At 40.3% G+C, this 22,258-nt stretch overlaps 1 protein-coding gene across 2 annotated transcripts in view; it reads right to left on the bottom strand.

Annotated features, from left to right (window-relative positions):
• Nucleotides 1-22,258, bottom strand: part of IMPG1 (interphotoreceptor matrix proteoglycan 1) — a 137,966-nt gene that overhangs the window by 24,226 nt on the left and 91,482 nt on the right. For both annotated transcript variants that reach the window (XM_060615995.3, XM_060615996.3), the window contains exons 13-14: nucleotides 5,917-6,428; nucleotides 2,732-2,951 (exon numbers count right to left, since the gene is read on the bottom strand). In XM_060615995.3, the coding sequence (XP_060471978.2) occupies nucleotides 2,732-2,951; nucleotides 5,917-6,428 (732 nt within the window). The remainder of the gene's footprint in view (nucleotides 1-2,731; nucleotides 2,952-5,916; nucleotides 6,429-22,258) is intronic.

The following is a 22,258-nucleotide window of genomic DNA, read 5'->3' on the forward strand; positions in this document are numbered from 1 at the left end:
CCTGCCTGTAGCAAGAATTCTTTTAGGTTGGGTTAGCCAGAATTCACCCCTTACCCTAGATGTTTCCTCTTGGTAAGTTTCCATCTATTGCCCACCACGCTGCTCTTTGGCTATAAATTCCCACTTGCCCATGCTACATTCAGGGTTAAGTCCATTCTTCCCCACCTCAAGGCCCCACTGCAGTGGTTCCTACACACATCAAGATGGCCGTCCTTGAATAAAATCTTTCTCGCCATCTTAACAAGAGTCATTGAATAATTATTTTTTGATGGTACTGGCTGTCTTCATGGATGCTCAGCCCTCGCCACCACCAACTACCACAGGCTGTCTTTCACTGCCCGAGACCAGCCCAGAGGGACTAGAATTTTCTACTTTTTAGAGACCAGGTCTCAATGAAATGGGACTTAAAGGGAAACTGTGCTTTCTGCATTATGCCTTAGTGATTTCCAGACTCATGGAAATTTGCAGCTAAGTGTGGCATATCAGAAAGTGCTCATTACAAAGTCTTTCTGAATAAAAAAGACATATGTCTGATCCCAGCATCCTTCTAAAGTGTCCCTCTTTGGTCATCCTGCAAGTTCCTTTGGGCAGGGACTGACTTTCATTCATCAACGTGTGATCCAGTGGTGGATGGATGTTTATTTTTTTGGATCAAGCATGTAGAATGTAAAAGATGGTCAAGGTCTGATAATCAAGCACTAGCTGGTTACCTGGGTGAGTCTACCCTTGCCTTTGGTGAAATAACTAAACCAGGATCTCTAGCTTCAGGTGGAGAAGCGCACCTTCACTCCTTGCCTGTCCCTCCTTGCCTGCTCATACCTTCTACTTTCCCCACCTCCCCACTGTTGGGAAGGAATGCTTTTGGGGGCAGGTGGACCCAGTGGCCTCTCACAGTAAATAGGAGCCCTTTTAGATATTGGATTATCCATTTTGATTTAGATAGGGAGTTCATAAAGTTTCTTGTTATTTATTTTTAACTTTTATAAAATCTGTATTTGGCTTTCTAATTCTGCTGGGTGTTGCAAATATTCTTTTAGTTAATCCTCATGACTGTTTACTATCTCTTTTCCAGTTGTGGAAATTGAGTGCTGCTGTTAGTACATAGGATTCACATTCAGGACTATGGCCCTCCAAAGTCATTGCTATGCTGTGTTTCCTTCCAACGTCACTAGGGCCTTATGCATCCGTGGCAATGTACCGCCAGCTTCCTGCTCTCTTTCTAAGGTACTACTTAAGTGGCACCTCCATTGAGAAGCCAGCAGGACACCCGAGTTCTCCCCTGTCTCAACTTGGCTCTTTATATTGACCTTCTCATTTGTCGGATGGGTCTCTAAGCAGATTGTCAGCTCTCCAAGGGAGGAAGGAAGAGAGGAAATTGGCCCCTCACCTCTGTTAGGCTTTCCAAATTCTCCTATGTAAGTCCCTGTTCATTGCTTTCAATTGACTGAGGAAATTGGTCTCCTGACCCTAACTGCCAGGCACTCCCTGGTTCCTTCTCAGTTCTGAGGTAGTTTTTAGGGGGAGAGGCAGGATATTACCAGCATTTAGGAGGTCTTTGATTTCTTAGGGGGTCCTCAGGGCTTTCTTAGCTGCCCCTGTTCAGAGGTAAGCACTCCCAGGCTCAGTGCCGAAGGGTGATCTGTCTTTTTAATGACGCCTTACTAAGATAGGAGGCAATTTTCTTAAAGTTGCTCAAAGTTCTACTCTGTCAAAATATGTGTCTCCCAACTGAGCCTCTTTGTTTGCATTTTGCCCAAGGCCTTTTCCCTCTGCCTTCATTGTTAGTTTACAGAAAGCCAGAGAGGATGTTAAAGATTCACTTCACTAATTCATAGCCAATTAGGAAGCTTTGTGTTGAACCTGACTGGAAGGTCTCATTGGCAGTAGATTTGGAGCCTTGCCCCCTGGCACTCCAGGGAATTTAAAAAAACTTCCCTTGATTGGTTAGAAAACAGAATTCTGAAACTAATGATAGAAACAGTTCCCAATTTGGGCATAGCTGGTTACAATGGTACACACACTATGTTTTATTATCAGAATGAATGCTTGTTTTCTATTAGGTAGCTCTGGGCTAACCCCCATTATCTTTAAGAGTCATCTTCACATCTAACACTTCTTTGTTTTAACCCACACATGGAGCCGATCTGGGGTGTACAAATGGGAAGGGACATTATTTTCTTCTTTCTTTGGTGATAGTGCAGTGGCTTTTTCCCAAGTTTGAATTTTGCTCTAATGATTAGTTTTCTTTCCTCAGGACGCTGTTTCAGTTTCATCCTGAATTGTGTTATTACGAGGAAATGCTGATAGTTAACTATGACTGGAAGGTTTCTTAGGTAGAAACCCTCCAGTTGTTGCAGTTTGCTCAGAAAGTGCTTCTGCCTTCCAGCAGAATATAAATTAGGTTGGCTGTGGCAAATGTTAAAAACAACAACAACAAAAACAGTCTCTTAAGACACTGCAGGAGTTGTGTTCTGGGGGGGCGGGGGAGGGATTAAAGCTCCCAGATTGTGAAGGAAGAGGTATGCTTGTTCCCTACTTTTTGATGTAAGAAAACTTGAACCTGCATATTTTAGGGCCCCACCTTTCTAACAAGGTGATCCATTAACTTCCACAATGTTATTTTATCAAGTGTGACTTTAATTTGAATTTCGTGGCCTCAAGGTTGAACTGTTTGGTAAACAAACAAACAAAACCAAAACCTCCCACAATTTTCTGGGTTGGAATATCTTACCTGGTTCGATGTTGAGAGAGTAGCTGTCTATCTCCAGGTCAAGTTGTTGGGCTGCGGCAGAACGAAAATCCTCCAAGACCCCCTGCACAGCCTTGGTGAGGTTATATGGCACCGACTTAGCAAACTTCAACTTGCTATTCACAATCACACTCCCATTTCTGAAGTTAAGAATTTCAAGTTGCTTAAATCCCGTAAGATTGGAGCGTAGATATGGAACCAGCTGCAGAATAAAAGATGGTTGACCCTTAACTGTGTTCTAAGTGCTCAGCTGCCACTAATTCCATTTATACTCACTTCTCATTATCTGAGGCATACATTTCAGTTCCTGTTTGTTTTTATTTTTGTGTCTGGATTTAATGTGAGACCAGAACACGACTATTTAATGATCTGTTTGCAGTGATTATGTACCATATTTCCACCTTTCTATTTGTGTATTGAGATGGATTGTCAGTGATTTTCTTCCTGATGAATTGTGAGAACAGAGGATTTTTAAAAATCTAGGCCAATGCTATCAGCAAAGCAGGACTGCCAGGTTCCGTTATCAAAACAAAACAAAACAAAACAAAACAAAACAAAAACCAAGTAAATAAAAACATGTTCCAAACTGAGCCCAGGAGCAGACTGACCTGCTGCTGTATAAATGGGACATTTATTTAGAAGCAACTAATTGAAATGACCCTATTGAAATAACAGCTTACAGATCAGCTTGTCTGTCCCTGCAGGACATGTTTTGTGGTCAACTCATATGCTGTGTAGTAGAAACAGCAGGGAACTGGCAGTCAGGAGACTTGGGTGTCAGTCCTGGAACTGTCCCCAGCTATCTGTGTGACCTTCATCAAACCATTTCTCCATTGCATTGTACCTCAGTGCCCTTATCTGAATTGTGAGGAAGAAGAAAAAGTGGTTCCCTAAGGACTTTTCCCAAACTGTAATTTAATAATCTGAAAAGTAGGCCCCAGGGCATTGTGTTTCAGATTCCCACACCTGCCTATTGGGAGTCATAGCCATCCCTGAGATCATTTTGCAGAAATGTCTGAAGCTCAGCAGTATCTTGCCTTGTTCTTGGCCCTGAAAGTTGGTCCCCTCATTCATGAAGTGACATCTACAAACACAGCACACAGATGCAAGCTAAAATCTCCCGGGCTTGGCCCAGATCTACTTTTTTTGCTGCCTGTCCTCACCCCACCAGGATTTTAACTCTGACCCTGCCCACATTCCAATAGTCATGATTCCCCAGCCCCCCCCCAACCCCCACAGGTTATTGTAAAAATAAAATGAAATTTTATACAAAATGTAGAACTTCTTTTCTCAGTCTACTCTCGGTACTCTCCTACTTACATTGACTGGGCTCATTCTTTGTGTCTTAGCATTGCGTTGGCCTCTGGTGGGATTCCCTGTCTTCATCTGGTATGCAGATGACTAGCTGCCCCCGTCTCCCCAATCCATTTTCTTCTTCACTGGCATGAGGCTGCCTTGCTGGAGACCGCATTTCCCAGTCTCCCTTGCAGCAAGGTGTGGCCTTGTGACTAGTTCCCATCAACAGAATATGAGTGGAAGGGATGAGGGTAACTTTGGTATCACTTGCTTAGGAAACTGCTTGCCCTGGGCCTCTTCTCTCAAGTGGAAACAGGGATTTACCAGTGCCTCAGCCTTGATTGTGTGAATGAAGAAATAACATTGGGGGCTGGCAGAATTATAAGATAGAGGAAATGTGAGTCCCTGGATGGCACTGTAGAGCAGAACTGCCCTATCCGTCACGTTGAAGACAAATATATAAACTTGAATCTTACTTAAGTTACTATATTCTTTTTTTTTCTGAAGTACAGTTGACACACAATGTTATATTAGTTTCAGGTGTACAACATAGTGATTCGATAAGTCTATGTTATGCTGGCCACAAGCGTAGCTATGATCTGTCACCATACTTAAGTTACTATATTCTTGATCTCTTCAGTATGGAAGCTTAGTATGTACCCTCATTAATACACCTGAGCTAGGTGCACTGGGTGTCTGTTCCCTGAGATTGTCCCAGTATCTACTTACCACACTGGGGTGTGTGTGTGTGTGGGGGGGGGGGGGACGGGGGCGGGGAGATAGCACAAAGTCTTACCTTAAAACAAAGTTTTCTTTTAGAGTTCACTTGAAGACTTGGTTTTTATGTGGCTTTAATTTGCATGGTTACTTAACTTATATGAAGCTTACAAATATTTTTCTGGTATTTTCAGAAATTCTACAATTTTTGTGATATGCATTGTGTACTTGACTTTAATTGGCTGTACAGAGGTATCAGAGAGTTGAGCCTTTCTTATTATATACATTTCTCTTATTGTACATGTAGAAAGAAAATAAACGTGAGTTTGGGGGGTATTTTATAATCAAAGATATATGCCATCATGATCATCATTTCACTTTCTTTGTTAGGGATCAGGGATGATAGCCATTTAGCTATTTTTTAGTTTTACAGGAACTTAAGAAGAGCTAAGAAAAGAGTCCTTACACTTGAAGTCTTGGCCTCATCTGTTGTGGACCTTTCTAATTTTGAATCCTTCCATTTTGATGGCTAGAAAATAGCTTGTGGCATTATAACCTAGGAAAAGTTTGCTCCTATTGCTTTTAAATTCCACATCCCATGCTTGAAATGGCTATGTACTATCCCTGGGAAAACTAAAATAGGAAGAACTATAATGGGGGTGCCTGGGTGGCTCCGTTGGTTAAGTGTCTGACTTTGGCTCAGGTCATGATCTCACAGTTTGTGAGTTTGAGCCCTGTGCTGGGCTTTGTGCTGACAGCTCAGAGCCTGGAGTCTGCTTCGGATTCTGTGTCTCCCTCTCTCTGCCCCTCCCCCTCTCACACTGTCTCTCTTTCTCTCTCCCTTTCTCTCTCTCTCTCAAAAATGAATAAACATTTAAAAAATTAAAAAAAAGTAAGAACTATAATGAAAAGACCTTAAGGGTAAGATCTCATGAGGCTGAGTGGCAGTGTCTGTCCGGAGTGTCTACCACAGAACTTACTTGCTTATTGGATCTGAATCCATCCCCACACTTTAGCTGAATGCCTTCAGCCACAGCTATCTCAGAGGCTTGTCTCTCTCAACATTCACTGCTCAAGACAGAGAGTGATTATATTATAAAGTAACAACAGAGAAAGGAAGAACACACAGAGAATCGGAAGCAGTGCTTACTCACCAGCTGTGTGAATTGTTGCTCCAGAGCTTGGTACTCTAGAGAGCTCTTGTTGAACAGGTTGTTGGAGAAGGGCATGTTAGCGACTCGCAGACTGAAGAACACTACCAGCTCTTGGCCCTTGCTGGCAGTGGTCATAGAACTAGTGGTGATGTACTGTAAAGCTGGGCTAGGTGTGATATTCTCCAAGAAACGATCCGGGGTAGAAACATACCCACTGAATCTTGGTAGCTGAGAGGAGGCAGGGGCATCAGATATATCCATTACATCTAAGTCTCTCACTATTTCCTGGCTGCCTGATGATGCAGATGGCTGTGAAATTTCCAGAGCCGACTGGCTGATGGCAGAATAATCATCTGTGGGGATGGTTAGTCCTGGGATTAGTACTGTTTGGTCGACGGGCATTATGTCTGTGACACTTTGATTAGTCAGAGAGAAGATGCTTGAGGCAGTAAAGAAAGGTAGAGTGTCTGATAGGGAAGCAGGTGGAGACCAAGAACTGTCTGTGGAAAAAGCTTCCGAGTCCAATTCATTATATCCAAGTATTTTCCACAAAGAATAGAAAGAAAGAAAGGAAACCAAAGTCAGACTTAACTTAAACAAACAAACAAACAAACAAACAAACAAACAGCATTTGCATTGATTGTTTTAACGTCATACATTTAAAGAACAAGGAGTTGGTATAGAAAGGATAGATAGTCCCTTGTCCAAACCTAGGGAGAGAAAGGGTGGGTCCTTGTACCCATTTTGTTCAGGCCCAAATAGTTCTGGGAAGATGACACTAAAAGACCACCACATTAACCTAAAATTTCGGGAATTTCTGCCTAGCCAGATACAACACACCTAGGGACCAGCTGGTAAAAACTGACAAGGTCACCAGGTGTTGCCAAAACACAGATGGCATTGGAACATATTTGGATCCCACACTGCCATCTGGAACTCCCAGCCAATTAGCTATGCAGTTTGGGCCCAGAAATTTTATTCACCTTCCAGTCATGCAAGCCTGCATTTTATGCTTCTGGATTTTTTTGGATACCAGTGAACACATTTTGGTAGTTTTACCACTTAAAACTTAAATTATGCTTTTCCAATATTGGATAATCTGACTGAATAACTTGCCAATTTGCAAAATGATTTTGCAAAAGTAAAGGTGTGGGTGACACATAAAATGTGAACATTGTATTGGCTATACATCTTGTTAAATATTTGATAGTATTGAAAGATCTTTTCACTTTTACATGAGTATACCTTGATAATTTCTACCACCACTTTGCATTTCTTCCTTGGGTAGGAACACATTGAACCACCAAAGTCTACTCCCTTTTGGGGACAAGATTAAAATCAGTAAGTATTTATGAACTAAGAAAGTGGTCATATGAAACTTTCAGATAAGAGATTGGTGGGTTATTAAAATATTTCAATAAACCTAAATCCAGAGCCACTGACAATATTTAAGGCATTAGGCAGATCAAAACAAGGAGCTTTCTGTGATCACTTCAGCAGCATTTTGGCAAATATGTGGGAAAGCCAAGTTGAAATCCAAATGCTAAGCATGATGAATGGACTGTCTGGAGGCAGATATAATCTTTGGACTCTCAGTCAGCTAATTTACTAGAGTGCAATCACCCAAACTGAAACTCCAAGTGATAAACAGCTCTGAAAGGTAGAATCATATTATATTTATTAGTTTCTTAAAATAAAATCTGCCTGCTGGTGAATTGTACCCAGATTTCAGAGAAGTACCCTCTTTTCTCTTGCTTGGGGAGAATGCTTAGGTGTGTTTACCCATACTTCATTCAAGTGTCATAAATGGTGTTTTCTAACATCCACGATCTCTCTGGATATACACCAGTTTTATTCAAATCTTCATTGCCATGGACTAAACATTTGTATCTCCCTCAGATTCATACTTTCAAGCCCTAATCTCCAATATGACAGCATTTGGAGGTGGGTCTTTGGGAGGTATTTAGGTCATGCGGGTAGAGCCCTCATGAATGGGATTAGTGCCTTTATAAGAAGAGATGCAGAGACACGATTTCTCTCTCTGCCACGTAAGAGAAGGCATCCTTCTTTCTGCAAACCAGAAAGAAGTGCCTCACCAGGAACCAAATCAGCTGGCAATTTAATCTTGGACTTCCTGGCCTCAGACACTGAAAAATAAATTCCTGCTATTTAAGTCACCTAGACTATGATATATTGTTAAGGCAGCCTGAGCTGGCTAAGACATCCATAGAAGGATCTGGGATGAGTAAACGAAAAGGCTTTGAGGGTTATCCGTGATTTGATTGGACTTCTTCGTGTCATGGGGAAATAAATGCTTACAAACCTGTGTTCCTATGACGTGATGTTGCTGCTTCTCTAGATGATAAGGGTCTGGGAAGAAGCACAATGACAGAAATCTGCATTCTGTTTCTGGGCCAGCATCTTATTACTCACACTTTTGTTACTGTATAGACGTTAGCCAGATTAAAATGGTCCACTGCCTTATGTCATCAACCAGTAAAAGTGAATTCCTAACCCCTTCCCTTTGTAGCACCTTAACACTCATCTTTTACACTCAAAATAAACCTAAACAAGTCCTTTCACTGACAGAACAGTTGGCTACTTAAATGTAGGATTCCTAGATGAAATGCTGGATGAAAATTATTCGTTATTTATCTGAAATTCAAATTTAGCTGGGCATCTCGTATTTTTCTTTGCTTATTCTAGCAGTCCTACTTAAGTGTGGTTTTAAAAAACTCTACTCTCTCTTGGCTTGAGACTGAATCTATTAAGGCTATAGGTCATGCTTTTGAAATAAAAATATTGTCGCATCTCAGCACCACTTCTAAATGTATTTTAAATAATGATCTTTTCATTAGATCCTTACGTAGAAATTAGACATGGCAGTGACACAGGCCATTTCAACATGAAGTTTTTACACTGCAACAGAGAAGTCAAGCACTGAAAGCCATTTACTTTATCATGAGGTATGCAAAATGAGCAGACTCATAATAACATGACTTTTAGCTTTTATATTACAGTGTGTGTGGGATTCCTGTGAGGGTGTGGGTTGTGTTTATATGTCAGTGTGCATGGTGGGCTTGCTGGTTAGAATCCCAGCTGCTGGGTAGAGAGGAGATGGTTAGTCTGGTCACTTTCTGCATGGGAGACCTGTCTAAAAGCAAAGGCTGCAGAGACATTGGTCTAAACCAAAGTAGACGAGCTCAGGTTAAGCTGAAGTCCACAGTGAGAGAAGCCAGTAATGGGTTAAGATGGGCACAGTGGGGGCAGCCAGAAACCCTACTGGTAACCAGAGGAAGGCAAAGCACAAAATGAGCAAAGTGTGACAGACAAGTGCAGATGAAAGAATATTTTAAATGTTTCTAGGAAAAGATACACACACACTTACGTCATAAACATCAGTAGCCATCTATTTTATGTTTAAAAATCTAAAAAGAGATTCCACAATCTCTTTCAGATCTTCAAGTGGCATGACCAGCAATTTCTTAATTCTATATCAAACAAATCCATTCTTATTTATCATGACAAGAAAGTTACTACCTTCCTTTTGGCATATTATAGGGACAGGAAATAAGTGTTTATTATACATGCATTGAACAGATAAATACTGATGGACTACTATGTGCCAGGCACTGTTCCAGGTACTGGAGTATATCAGTGAGCAAAAGAGTTGAAAGTTTTGGCCCCAAGGAGCTTTCTGTCTAGTAGAGGAAGACAGAAAGTAAACAAGTAAACAATAGGAAATATGTAGTATTCCAAGTGGTGATAAGTGCTATGGAAATAAAGTAAAGTCGGAAATGGGTGGGAATGTTGGGTTGGCAATGTATACACAGCGGTCACTGAAAATCTAATATTTGAGCAAGATCTGAAGGAGGTGAGAGAGTTTAGCCATGCGGCAAATGCAAATGAGCAAGCCAAAGAAAGAAAGGTGTTTTTCATGTTTCAGTAACAGCTGGCTGGGAGGGCAGCATGGCTAGGATGGCGTTCTATACTATCAATTAAGTGTGAGCGTGACAAAAAATATTTTCAAACACTCAAAGCCTCAAAAAATCCCTCCCAGATACCCGTTTTCAGGATGTTTTCACCTAAAACAATGGTAAACCAAGAAATAGGAAGAAATGGGATACTGAAAAAAACTTAGGGAAACCCTGAAAGGTGGTGAAGGGGTCTCTCAAGGAGATAGGTACCCCAGGTGTCTCAAGAGACAAGTATATAGAATGCTTGTATCATCAAACCTTCTGCTATTGCAGTCAATTTTTTAACTTGACAAAACTGTTGGAGGATATGCTCCAAAAGACAAGACAGTAAACACAGAGAGAGGAAGCCTGAAGTCTAGGGATCAGGGAATCCAACTCAGAAGAAGGCCAAGGAAATTCTAAGGATGATAGCAAAGGGAATTTTCAGGGGACAGCTTTCTGTAGGCTTAGAGAGTAGCAGTCTAGACAGAAAGAGAGGAAGGTCTCCAAACATTGGAAGTGATACATTACCCGATGTGGAAAAATATGTTAGAAAATTCAGCAGAAAGTTTGAGAATAATGACATTAAATACAAAGAAAACTAAGCAAATAAAAAAATCAAAGAAAACATTAACTCTAGGAAAACAGAAAGGAAACATAGAGCAAATAGGTCAGTGGTGAATATGTAAGTGATGAATATTGACTTAATAAGTTATTGCCATATTGGGAAGATGGGGTGGTAGAAGAATGGTATTGTAAGAAACATAAACCTTTATTGACAAGAATAGAAAGACAATAAATGATATACATAACTGATGACTCAAAAATGCATAGCATTTAAAATTATGGGAAGAGTAAATTCCAGAAGAAATTGCTAACTGAGTCAAAAGACTACTTTTGGTAAGTGGGACTGCACAGTGGGGAGATGTGAAGTAGGGAATTGCTGTATTTTTCAGAACACTTTAATATGACTTGATCTAAAAAAATTAAGTGCTTATTTGGGATAATTGTATATTCAAATGCAGTTCTAAGAAATAATAGTGACATCAGTAAAAATGGCAGAGTAACTCCAAAAGCCAAGTTGACCTTCACATTTGAAAGTTACAGCTAGTAAGTAGTTGTGATATAATAAGAAATATACATTTGGTCTCTTCTTCCACTTCCTAACACAGAGCTCCTAAGTCCCTTGTAATTTCCTGGGTGATAGGAACATCTTTCATTCTAGTGAGGTGAATGTTGGTGGGTTCCTGGATAGCATCAGGATGGGGGCTGGCCACTGGAATGACCAAGACAGGATTAGAAGTTGGAAATTTCACTTCTATCCTCCATCCTCTGAGGAGAAGTGAGGGGCTGCAGATTGTTAATAATTGATCATGCCTATGTGTTGAAGCCTCCATTAAAATTCCTAAACTGTGGTTTTTGTAGAACTTCTGGGTTGGTGAATACATCCATGTGCCAGGAAAGTGGTGCACTCCAGTTCCACAGGGACAAATGCTCCTGCACTTGGGACCTTTCCAGAACTCAGCCTATGTATCTCTTCACTTGCCTGTTCATTTATATTTGTTAGTATGTCCTTTATAATGCCTTAATGCAGCTAAGGGTTTCATTGAATTCTGTGAACCATTATAACAAATTATGAAACTTGAGAAGGTGCTTGTTGGAACCCCCAATTTATTTTCATTTTCTAAATTTTATTTCTTTTAATAAAAATTGTATATATTTAAGCTAAATAACATGATTTGACATACATATACATAGTGAGATGGTTATAACAGTCAAGCTAACTAAAATATTTCCTCACATAGTTACCATCTTTTTCCTTGTGAAGAGAAAGCTACTGAAATCTACTGCCAGCAAATTTTCAATATTAAATACAGTATTATTAACCACAGTCAGCATGCTATACAGTAGACCTCTGGACTTATTTATCCTCTATAACTGTGACTTTATATCCTTTGATAAAATCGTCCCATTTCCCTCACCTCCCTGTCCCTGGAAACCACCATTATTCTTTCTGCTTCTAGGTATTGACTTTTTAAGATTCCACATATGAGTGAGATCATGCAGTTTTTTTTTTTTTTTTTTCTGGATCTGGCTTATTTCACTTAGGACAATGTTTTCCAGTTGCATCCATGTTGTTGTAAATGGCAGAATCTCCTTTTTAAAGGCTGAATAATATTGCACTGCATCACAATTTCTTTAACCATTCATCCATTGACAGATACTTACAGCTCATTGATCAAAAGTACAAGTAATAGTCTGGGACTTGCATCTGAAGTGGGGGGCAGTCTTGTGGAGCTGAGCCCTTAACCTGTGGGGTCTGCGCCAACTCTGAGTAGTTAGTGTCATACTAAAATGCACAATAGCCAATTGGTGTCTGAAGAGTTGGAATATTGGTTGATATTAAAAACTCCTCCACACATTTGATGTTAGAAGTATTGTGAATAGAGAAATAGTTTTTCTTTTAGTAGCTAAGCCCTCAGGAACTGTGACATGCATGAGCCCTTCTTAACACAATTGGAGCACCTGACTGGCTGGCTCAGTGGGTTGAGCATCTGACTTCAGCTCAGGTCACCATCTTGTAGTTCCTGAGTTTGAGCACCACATGGGGCTCGCTGCTGTCAGCACAGTCTGCTTTGGATCATTTCTCTCTCTCTCTCTCTCTCTCTCTCTCTCTGTGCCTCTCCCCTGCTTGTGCTCTCTCTCTCTCTCTCTCAAAAATAAAAAAAATTAAAGAAACCCCAATTATATCATGATACATCCCGGCTAGCTAAACGACACATCAAAACAGAGAACTCAGGAATATAGAAGCTGTGGTAGAAGGTTTGAGAGAGAGAGCGCTAAATCCACTTAAATATGGAAATCTGCCAAGAAGCCATAAGAATTGTGACTGCAGAATCAATTCTAAACTTAGGAAATGTGACAATTGTAAAACAGTCACCTAACTACCAAAACTTGGGATGTAGGGGGGTGAAGATGGCTGGACTATGAGTGTTTTTTTTCTAAAGCTTACTTATTTTTGACACAGAGAGAGAGAGAGAGAGAGAGAGAGAGAGAGAGGGGTAGGGAGAGAGAATCCCAAGCAGGTTCCACACTATCAATGCAGGGCCCCACGTGGGGCTCCAACCCACAAACTGTGAGATTAAGACCTGAGCTGAAATCAAGAGTCAGATGGTTAACCGACTGAGCCACCCAGGCGTCCCTGGACTATGAGTGTTTTGATAAATTTATCTTTCATAGCAGTACATCAAAGATGCTGCCTAGTGTTGGTATATATAATGTAAATGATAATGACTCCAAGTTGATATTTTAGGTAGTCTTTCTTTAGGGATCTCTTAAGAATGAGTATGTCATGAAGTAAGGAAATATTTATCTAAAACTGAGCAATTTTTTGCTTTTCATTTCAGTTTCTTTTTCTTCTGTTAAAGTCAAGTAAAATTACGTGCAGTCCATTTTATTAGGATGGCATTACAGAAAAATTCCATTTTTGTACAAGTACTTCAATCTATCCTTTTATCTTTTTAATTGTATTGAGAGATATCTGAAATGATAGGTATCATTTAATTATTTCTGAGTAGCAAAATTGCAGCATCTTTATTTCACTTTTTTTTTGTAATTTTCTCCATCCTTTAACATTTTAAATAATAAGCATGAATTATTTTTTGGAAAATAATGGTAATTACCATCTTAAAAAGCCTATTGTTTAGTCATTCAACAGAAATATATGTCTATTGTTTTTCTCACAGATATTATTTTTAGGTTTTTGTAAACCTCAGATTAAATAATAGCTTCATGGTTATCGAGAGTGAATGTGAAATTTCAAATGTATCTACATTTTATTTTATTTATTTTTTAATGTTTATTTATATTTGAGAGATAGAGACAGAGTGTGAACAGGGGAGGGACAGAGAGAGGGAGAGAGGGAGACAGAATGTGAAGTAGGCTCCAGAATCTGAGCTGTCAGCACAGAGCCCGACGCAGGGCTTGAACCCACGAACTGCGAGATCATGACCTGAGCTGAAGTCAGATGTTTAACTGACTGAGACACCCAGGTGCCCCTTTTAAATTTTTTTTTCAGGGGCGCCTGGGTGGCGCAGTCGGTTAAGCGTCCGACTTCAGCCAGGTCACGATCTCGCGGTCTGTGAGTTCGAGCCCCGCGTCAGGCTCTGGGCTGATGGCTCGGAGCCTGGAGCATGTTTCCGATTCTGTGTCTCCCTCTCTCTCTGCCCCTCCCCCGTTCATGCTCTGTCTCTCTCTGTCCCAAAAATAAATAAAAAAAAAAAAAAAAAAAAAAAAAATTTTTTTTTTCAAATGTATCTACATTTTAAGTAAAAGTCTTAAGCAGAGATACGACAGAAACAAAATATTTTACTATCAATTCTTTACGGTTTTTAATAATGTTAAAATAATATATGGATTAAAACTGAAAATGGTAAGAATCTTAATTTGTAAACCCTGGGAACTTTATTGTGTTTTCTTACTATTTTAGTTAGGTGTTTCTATGAGGGTATGCCTCAAAATCTAGTCTTAGGGGCCTTCTGGGTGGCTTGGTTAAGCGTCCAACTTTGGCTCGGGTCATGATCTTGGTTTGTGAGTTCAAGCCCCGCATCGGGCTCTGTGCTGACAGATCAGAGCCTGGAGCCTGCTTTGGATTCTGTGTCTCCCTCTCTCCCTTCCCCTTCCCTGCTCATACTCAGTCTCTCTCTGTCTCTCAAAAATAAATAAATGTTAAAAAAATTAAAAAAAAATCTAGTGTTAGAATCTTGGGTGGCAGGATTGAGGAATATTTATTTGGCACCTGTTATGTTCTAGGTACTATACAGGCATATTTAAAAAAAAAAAAAAAAACAACCTTTCCATTTACTTTAAGCCATTTTATGTTTTCCAACTGATTATACACTTTGTATTGGCTACTTGATGTGAATTACTGTAGTCTTGAAGTATCTGTCTAATTATGTCTTCTCAAATGATTTGATTTAAGTGGGTAATTAAGAGAGGCAGCCTAAGGCTACAAAGATGAGCGTCCCCTCAACCAGTGGTCACCATTACAATGAAATATGCACATCTATGTATTCTATTATGGTGCGTTCTTCTTCCCAAATCATCAATCAAAAGGTACATTTTTTTTTTTTTTGCAATTTAGTTTATTACACCTTTCTCTCACTTAAATAAAACCTGAATCTGAGAATTCTTAGACTTAAACTCTGCCTTATATAATATAAAAACTACACAGCTTGGGGCTGCAGCGTACCTGATTACCTTCTCTCTTCACTGTGAGTAACCTATCTCTAACAACTTTCATTTTAAAATCAGTCCTGTAGGGGCAGCACACCTGGGTGGTTCAGTCAGTTAAGCGTCTGACTTCAGCTCAGGTCATGGTCTTGTGGTTCTTGTGTTTGAACCCTGCATTGGGCTCTGTGCTGATAGCTCAGAGCCTGGAGCCTGCTTCAGACTGTGTGTCTCCCTCTCTCTATGCCCTACCCACCCCCCCCATCTCTCTCTCTGTCTGTCTCAAAAAATAAATAAACATTAAAAAAAAAAATTAAAGTCAGCCCTGTATAAGGCGATTGTGAAGATGCATTTAGAAAAAGCCCATCTATGTCTTTCCTTCATTTGTTGGTGGCCTTAATAAAATTTTTGATTGTCTTCTCTGAATACATAAACATTTTAGGACAAATGAAGTAACTGTTACATGGTTATGACATGCAGCGATGTTGTAACTTCTAATAGCATGGTCATATTTCAATTCTGAAGGACTTCTGAATTATTTATTCCAAGATTATTGAAAAGGTTGTGTTTTTCCACTTCTGGCTTGCAAGTGAAATAATCAATTTATTTTTCTCTCTATTAATAACTTCATATATATCTAAGGAAGTAATAAAGATTAAGATAAAATAAAATGTGAATTTAGAACTATGGAAAGCACACAAAATATTATATTGTAGACAGTCTCTAATATGGTCACTGATGACCCTTAATTTCTGTTATTCATATCCCTGTACAGTAGTAAACTGCCCCATTGAAAATTACTGCTGACAATGTTGAACTTTAATCTGAACTTTTCCAGAAAACAGCTATGGTTAACAAGCCTTCATCTCAAACCTTTTGCTTTCCGAAATCTCCCCACCATCTTTTTTTGTTCTGGGAAAGGGCTAACTGCAAAGAATCACCTTTCTTCATAGGACTTAGGGAAGACTTGCTGTCTACTCTTTCCTAAGATTCCCATAAGCCTCACAGATGACTCCCTTTGATTTTATAGAACTCCACCTGCTTTGAGACAACATGGATGGACCTAGCGGGTATTATACCAAGTGAAATAAGTCAGACTGAGAAAGAGAAATACAACATGATTTCACTCGTATATGGAACCTAAAAAAGAAAATAAAGGAATAAACAATGGAAAGCAGAACCAGACTATAAATACAGAAAACAAACTGATGGTTGCAAGAAGGAAGTAGACAAAATGGGTGAAGGAAAGAGAGAGATATAGGCTTCCAGCAACAGAATGAATAAGTCACGGGAATAAAGGCATAGGATAAGGAACACAGTTAATGACACTGTAATAGTGATACAATAAGACAATGGTAGCCACACGTGTGGTGAACACAGTATAATGTATAAACCTGTCAATCTCTAAATTGTGCCCATGAAACTAATGTAACATCGTGTGTCAACTATACTCAAATAAAAAAAAAAAAAAACAAAAGCAAACCCATCCATGCTTTTCTTTGAGACATTCCTCATTAATGAAGTGCTCTCCCTATTGTAACAGTATGAATAAAATTGTGTCCTTAATTATCTGGTATATTTTGTTTTACACACTGCTCTAAGCTCTAATTTTATAAATTATATGTAGGTATGCATTCTTCATTGATTCCCTAAACCAATCATTCCTCAGTTATTAAACACCTACTATGTCCCAGTATAAAATGGTGATTTAAATGAATTGCTAGAGAGGATTTTATGGTTATTTTAAAGGCACGTTGCCTTTAAGTCAAGGACTGGAGCAGCAAACCCAGAAAAGAAAATTTCAGTTAATCCACTGATTATTTTTATAGAGAATCAGTGGAATCATTGTTTGATAATTTAGTGGAAACTTGTTTTCTAAAAGTAAGTTTTCTGTATACTCAAGAGAGCACAGAAGAGTAAAAAGGCATTAGACTTAGAAAGTTTGAATATTTGATTCAGTTCTTCCTTTACTTCACTCAATCATTAATTCATTTAACACATATTTATTGGACAAGAGGAAGATGGCGGCGTAGGAGGACGCTGGGCTCACCGCGCGTCCTGCTGATCACTTAGATTCCACCTACACCTGCCTAAAGAACTCAGAAAACCACCAGAGGATTAGCAGAACGGAGTCTCCGGAGCCAAGCGCAGACGAGAGGCCCACGGAAGAGGGTAGGAAGGGCGGCGAGGCGGTGCGCGCTCCACGGACTGGCGGGAGGGAGCCGGGGCGGAGGGGCGGCTCGCCGGCCAAGCGGAGCCCCCGAGTCTGGCTGGCAAAAGCGGAGGGGCCTGACGGACTGTGTTCCGACAGCAAGCGCGACTTAGCGTCTGGGAGGTCAGAAGTTAACAGCTCTGCTCGGAAAGCGGGAAGGCTGGAGGACAAAGGGAGGGAGAGCTGCCAAGCCCCCGGACGGCAGAGCTCAGTTTGGTGGGGAACAAAGGCGCTCGCCAGCGCCATCTCCCCCGCCCATCCCCCAGCCAAAATCCCAAAGGGAACCAGTTCCTGCCAGGGAACTTGCTCGCGCAGCGCAAACACCCAACTCTGTGCTTCTGCGGAGCCAAACCTCCGGCAGCGGATCTGACTCCCTCCCGCTGCCACAGGGCCCCTCCTGAAGTGGATCACCTAAGGAGAAGCGAGCTAAGCCTGTCCCTCCAGCCCCCGTGCACCTTGCCTACCCACCCCAGCTAATACGCCACATCCCCAGCACCACAAGCCTGGCAGTGTGCAAGTAGCCCAGACGGGCCACGCCACCCCACAGTGAATCCCGCCCCTAGGAGAGTGGAAGAGAAGGCACACACCAGTCTGACTGTGTCCCCAGCGGTGGGCTGGGGGCAGACATCAGGTCGGACTGCGGCCCCGCCCACCAACTCCAGTTATACACCACAGCACAGGGGAAGTGCCCTGCAGGTCCTCACCACTCCAGGAACTATCCAAAATGACCAAACGGAAGAATTCCCCTCAGAAGAATCTCCAGGAAATAACAACAGCTAATGAACTGATCAAAAAGGATTTAAATAATATAACAGAAAGTGAATTTAGAATAATAGTCATAAAATTAATCGCTGGGCTTGAAAACAGTATACAGGACAGCAGAGAATCTCTTGCCACAGAGATCAAGGGACTAAGGAACAGTCACGAGGAGTTGAAAAACGCTTTAAACGAAATGCAAAACAAAATAGAAACCACAACGGCTCGGCTTGAAGAGGCAGAGGAGAGAATAGGTGAACTAGAAGATAAAGTTATGGAGAAAGAGGAAGCTGAAAGAAAGAGAGATAAAAAAATCCAGGAGTATGAGGGGAAAATTAGAGAACTAAGTGATACACTAAAAAAAAATAATATACGCATAATTGGTATCCCAGAGGAGGAAGAGAGAGGGAAAGGTGCTGAAGGGGTACTTGAACAAATTATAGCTGAGAACTTCCCTGAACTGGGGAAGGAAAAAGGCATTGAAATCCAAGAGGCACAGAGAACTCCCTTCAGACGTAACTTGAATCGATCTTCTGCACGACATATCATAGTGAAACTGGCAAAATACAAGGATAAAGAGAAAATTCTGAAAGCAGCAAGGGATAAACGTGCCCTCACATATAAAGGGAGACCTATAAGACTCGTGACTGATCTCTCCTTTGAAACTTGGCAGGCCAGAAAGGCTTGGCACGATATCTACAGTGTGCTAAACAGAAAAAATATGCAGCCGAGAATCCTTTATCCAGCAAGTCTGTCATTTAGAATAGAAGGAGAGATAAAGGTCTTCCCAAACAAACAAAAACTGAAGGAATTTGTCACCACGAAACCAGCCCTACAAGAGATCCTAAGGGGGATCCTGTGAGACAAAGTACCAGAGACATCACTACAAGCATAAAACATACAGACATCACAATGACTCTAAACCCGTATCTTTCTATAATAACACTGAATGTAAATGGATTAAATGCGCCAACTAAAAGACATAGGGTATCAGAATGGATAAAAAAACAAGACCCATCTATTTGCTGTCTACAAGAGACTCATTTTAGATCTGAGGACACCTTTAGATTGAGAGTGAGGGGATGGAGAACTATTTATCATGCTACTGGAAGCCAAAAGAAAGCTGGAGTAGCCATACTTATATCAGACAAACTAGACTTTAAATTAAAGGCTGTAACAAGAGATGAAGAAGGGCATTATATAATAATCACAGGGTCTATCCATCAGGAAGAGCTAACTATTATAAATGTCTATGCGCCAAATACCAGAGCCCCCAGATATATAAAACAATTACTCATAAACATAAGCAACCTTATGGATAAGAATGTGGTCATTGCAGGGGACTTTAACACCCCACTTACAGAAATGGATAGATCATCTAGACACACAGTCAATAAAGAAACAAGGGCCCTGAATGATACATTGGATCAGATGGACTTGACAGATATATTTAGAACTCTGCATCCCAAAGCAACAGAATATACTTTCTTCTCGAGTGCACATGGAACATTCTCCAAGATAGATCATATACTGGGTCACAAAACAGCCCTTCATAAGTTTACAAGAATTGAAATTATACCATGCATACTTTCAGACCACAATGCTATGAAGCTTGAAATCAACCACAGGAAAAAGTCTGGAAAACCTCCAAAAGCATGGAGGTTAAAGAACACCCTACTAACGAATGAGTGGGTCAACCAGGCAATTAGAGAAGAAATTAAAATATATATGGAAACAAACGAAAATGAAAATACAACAATCCAAACGCTTTGGGACGCAGCGAAGGCAGTCCTGAGAGGAAAATACATTGCAATCCAGGCCTATCTCAAGAAACAAGAAAAATCCCAAATACAAAATCTAACAGCACACCTAAAGGAAATAGAAGCAGAACAGCAAAGGCAGCCTAAACCCAGCAGAAGAAGAGAAATAATAAAGATCAGAGCAGAAATAAACAATATAGAATCTAAAAACACTGTAGAGCAGATCAACGAAACCAAGAGTTGGTTTTTTGAAAAAATAAACAAAATTGACAAACCTCTAGCCAGGCTTCTCAAAAAGAAAAGGGAGATGACCCAAATAGATAAAATCATGAATGAAAATGGAATTATTACAACCAATCCCTCAGAGATACAAACAATTATCAGGGAATACTATGAAAAATTATATGCCAACAAATTGGACAACCTGGAAGAAATGGACAAATTCCTAAACACCCACACTCTTCCAAAACTCAATCAGGAGGAAATAGAAAGCTTGAACAGACCCATAACCAGCGAAGAAATTGAATCGGTTATCAAAAATCTCCCAACAAATAAGAGTCCAGGACCAGATGGCTTCCCAGGGGAGTTCTACCAGACGTTTAAAGCAGAGATAATACCTATCCTCCTCAAGCTATTCCAAGAAATAGAAAGGGAAGGAAAACTTCCAGACTCATTCTATGAAGCCAGTATTACTTTGATTCCTAAACCAGACAGAGACCCAGTAAAAAAAGAGAACTACAGGCCAATATCTCTGATGAATATGGATGCAAAAATTCTCAATAAGATACTAGCAAATCGAATTCAACAGCATATAAAAAGAATTATTCACCATGATCAAGTGGGATTCATTCCTGGGATGCAGGGCTGGTTCAACATTCGCAAATCGATCAACGTGATACATCACATTAACAAAAAAAAAGAGAAGAACCATATGATCTTGTCAATCGATGCAGAAAAGGTCTTTGACAAAATCCAGCACCCTTTCTTAATAAAACCCTTGAGAAAGTCGGGATAGAAGGAACATACTTAAAGATCATAAAAGCCATTTATGAAAAGCCCACAGCTAACATCATCCTCAACGGGGAAAAACTGAGAGCTTTTTCCCTGAGATCAGGAACACGACAGGGATGCCCACTGTCACCGCTGTTGTTTAATATAGTGCTGGAAGTTCTAGCATCAGCAATCAGACAACAAAAGGAAATCAAAGGCATCAAAATTGGCAAAGATGAGGTCAAGCTTTCGCTTTTTGCAGATGACATGATATTATACATGGAAAATCCGATAGACTCCACCAAAAGTCTGCTAGAACTGATACATGAATTCAGCAAAGTTGCAGGATACAAAATCAATGTGCAGAAATCAGTTGCATTCTTATACACTAACAATGAAGCAACAGAAAGACAAATGAAGAAACTGATCCCATTCACAATTGCACCAAGAAGCATAAAATACCTAGGAATAAATCTAACCAAAGATGTAAAAGATCTGTATGCTGAAAACTATAGAAAGCTTATGCAGGTAATTGAAGAAGATATAAAGAAATGGAAAGACATTCCCTGCTCATGGATTGGAAGAATAAATATTGTCAAAATGTCAATACTACCCAAAGCTATCTACACATTCAATGCAATCCCAATCAAAATTGCACCAGCATTCTTCTCGAAACTAGAACAAGCAATCCTGAAATTCATATGGAACCACAAAAGGCCCCGAATAGCCAAAGTAATTTTGAAGAAGAAGACCAAAGCAGGAGGCATCACAATCCCAGACTTTAGCCTCTACTACAAAGCTGTAAGCATCAAGACAGCATGGTATTGGCATAAAAACAGACACATAGACCAATGGAATAGAATAGAAACCCCAGAACTAGACCCACAAACGTATGGCCAACTCATCTTTGACAAAGCAGGAAAGAACATCCAATAGAAAAAAGACAGTCTCTTTAACAAATGGTGCTGGGAGAACTGGACAGCAACATGCAGAAGGTTGAAACTAGACCACTTTCTCACACCATTCACAAAAATAAACTCAAAATGGATAAAGGACCTGAATGTGAGACAGGAAACCATCAAAACCTTAGAGGAGAAAGCAGGAAAAGACCTCTCTGACCTCAGCCGTAGCAATCTCTTACTCGGCACATCCCCAAAGGCAAGGGAATTAAAAGCAAAAGTGAATTACTGGGACCTTATGAAGATAAAAACTTCTGCACAGCAAAGGAAACAACCAACAAAACTAAAAGGCAACCAACGGAATGGGAAAAGATATTTGCAAATGACACATCGGACAAAGGGCTAGTATCCAAAATCTATAAAGAGCTCATCAAACTCCACACCCGAAAAACAAATAACCCAGTGAAGAAATGGGCAGAAAACATGAATAGACACTTCTCTAAAGAAGACATCCGGATGGCCAACAGGCACATGAAAAGA

This window comes from Panthera onca, chromosome B2 (genome assembly GCF_046562875.1).
Source record: "Panthera onca isolate mPanOnc1 chromosome B2, mPanOnc1 haplotype 2, whole genome shotgun sequence".
NCBI lineage: Eukaryota > Metazoa > Chordata > Mammalia > Carnivora > Felidae > Panthera > Panthera onca.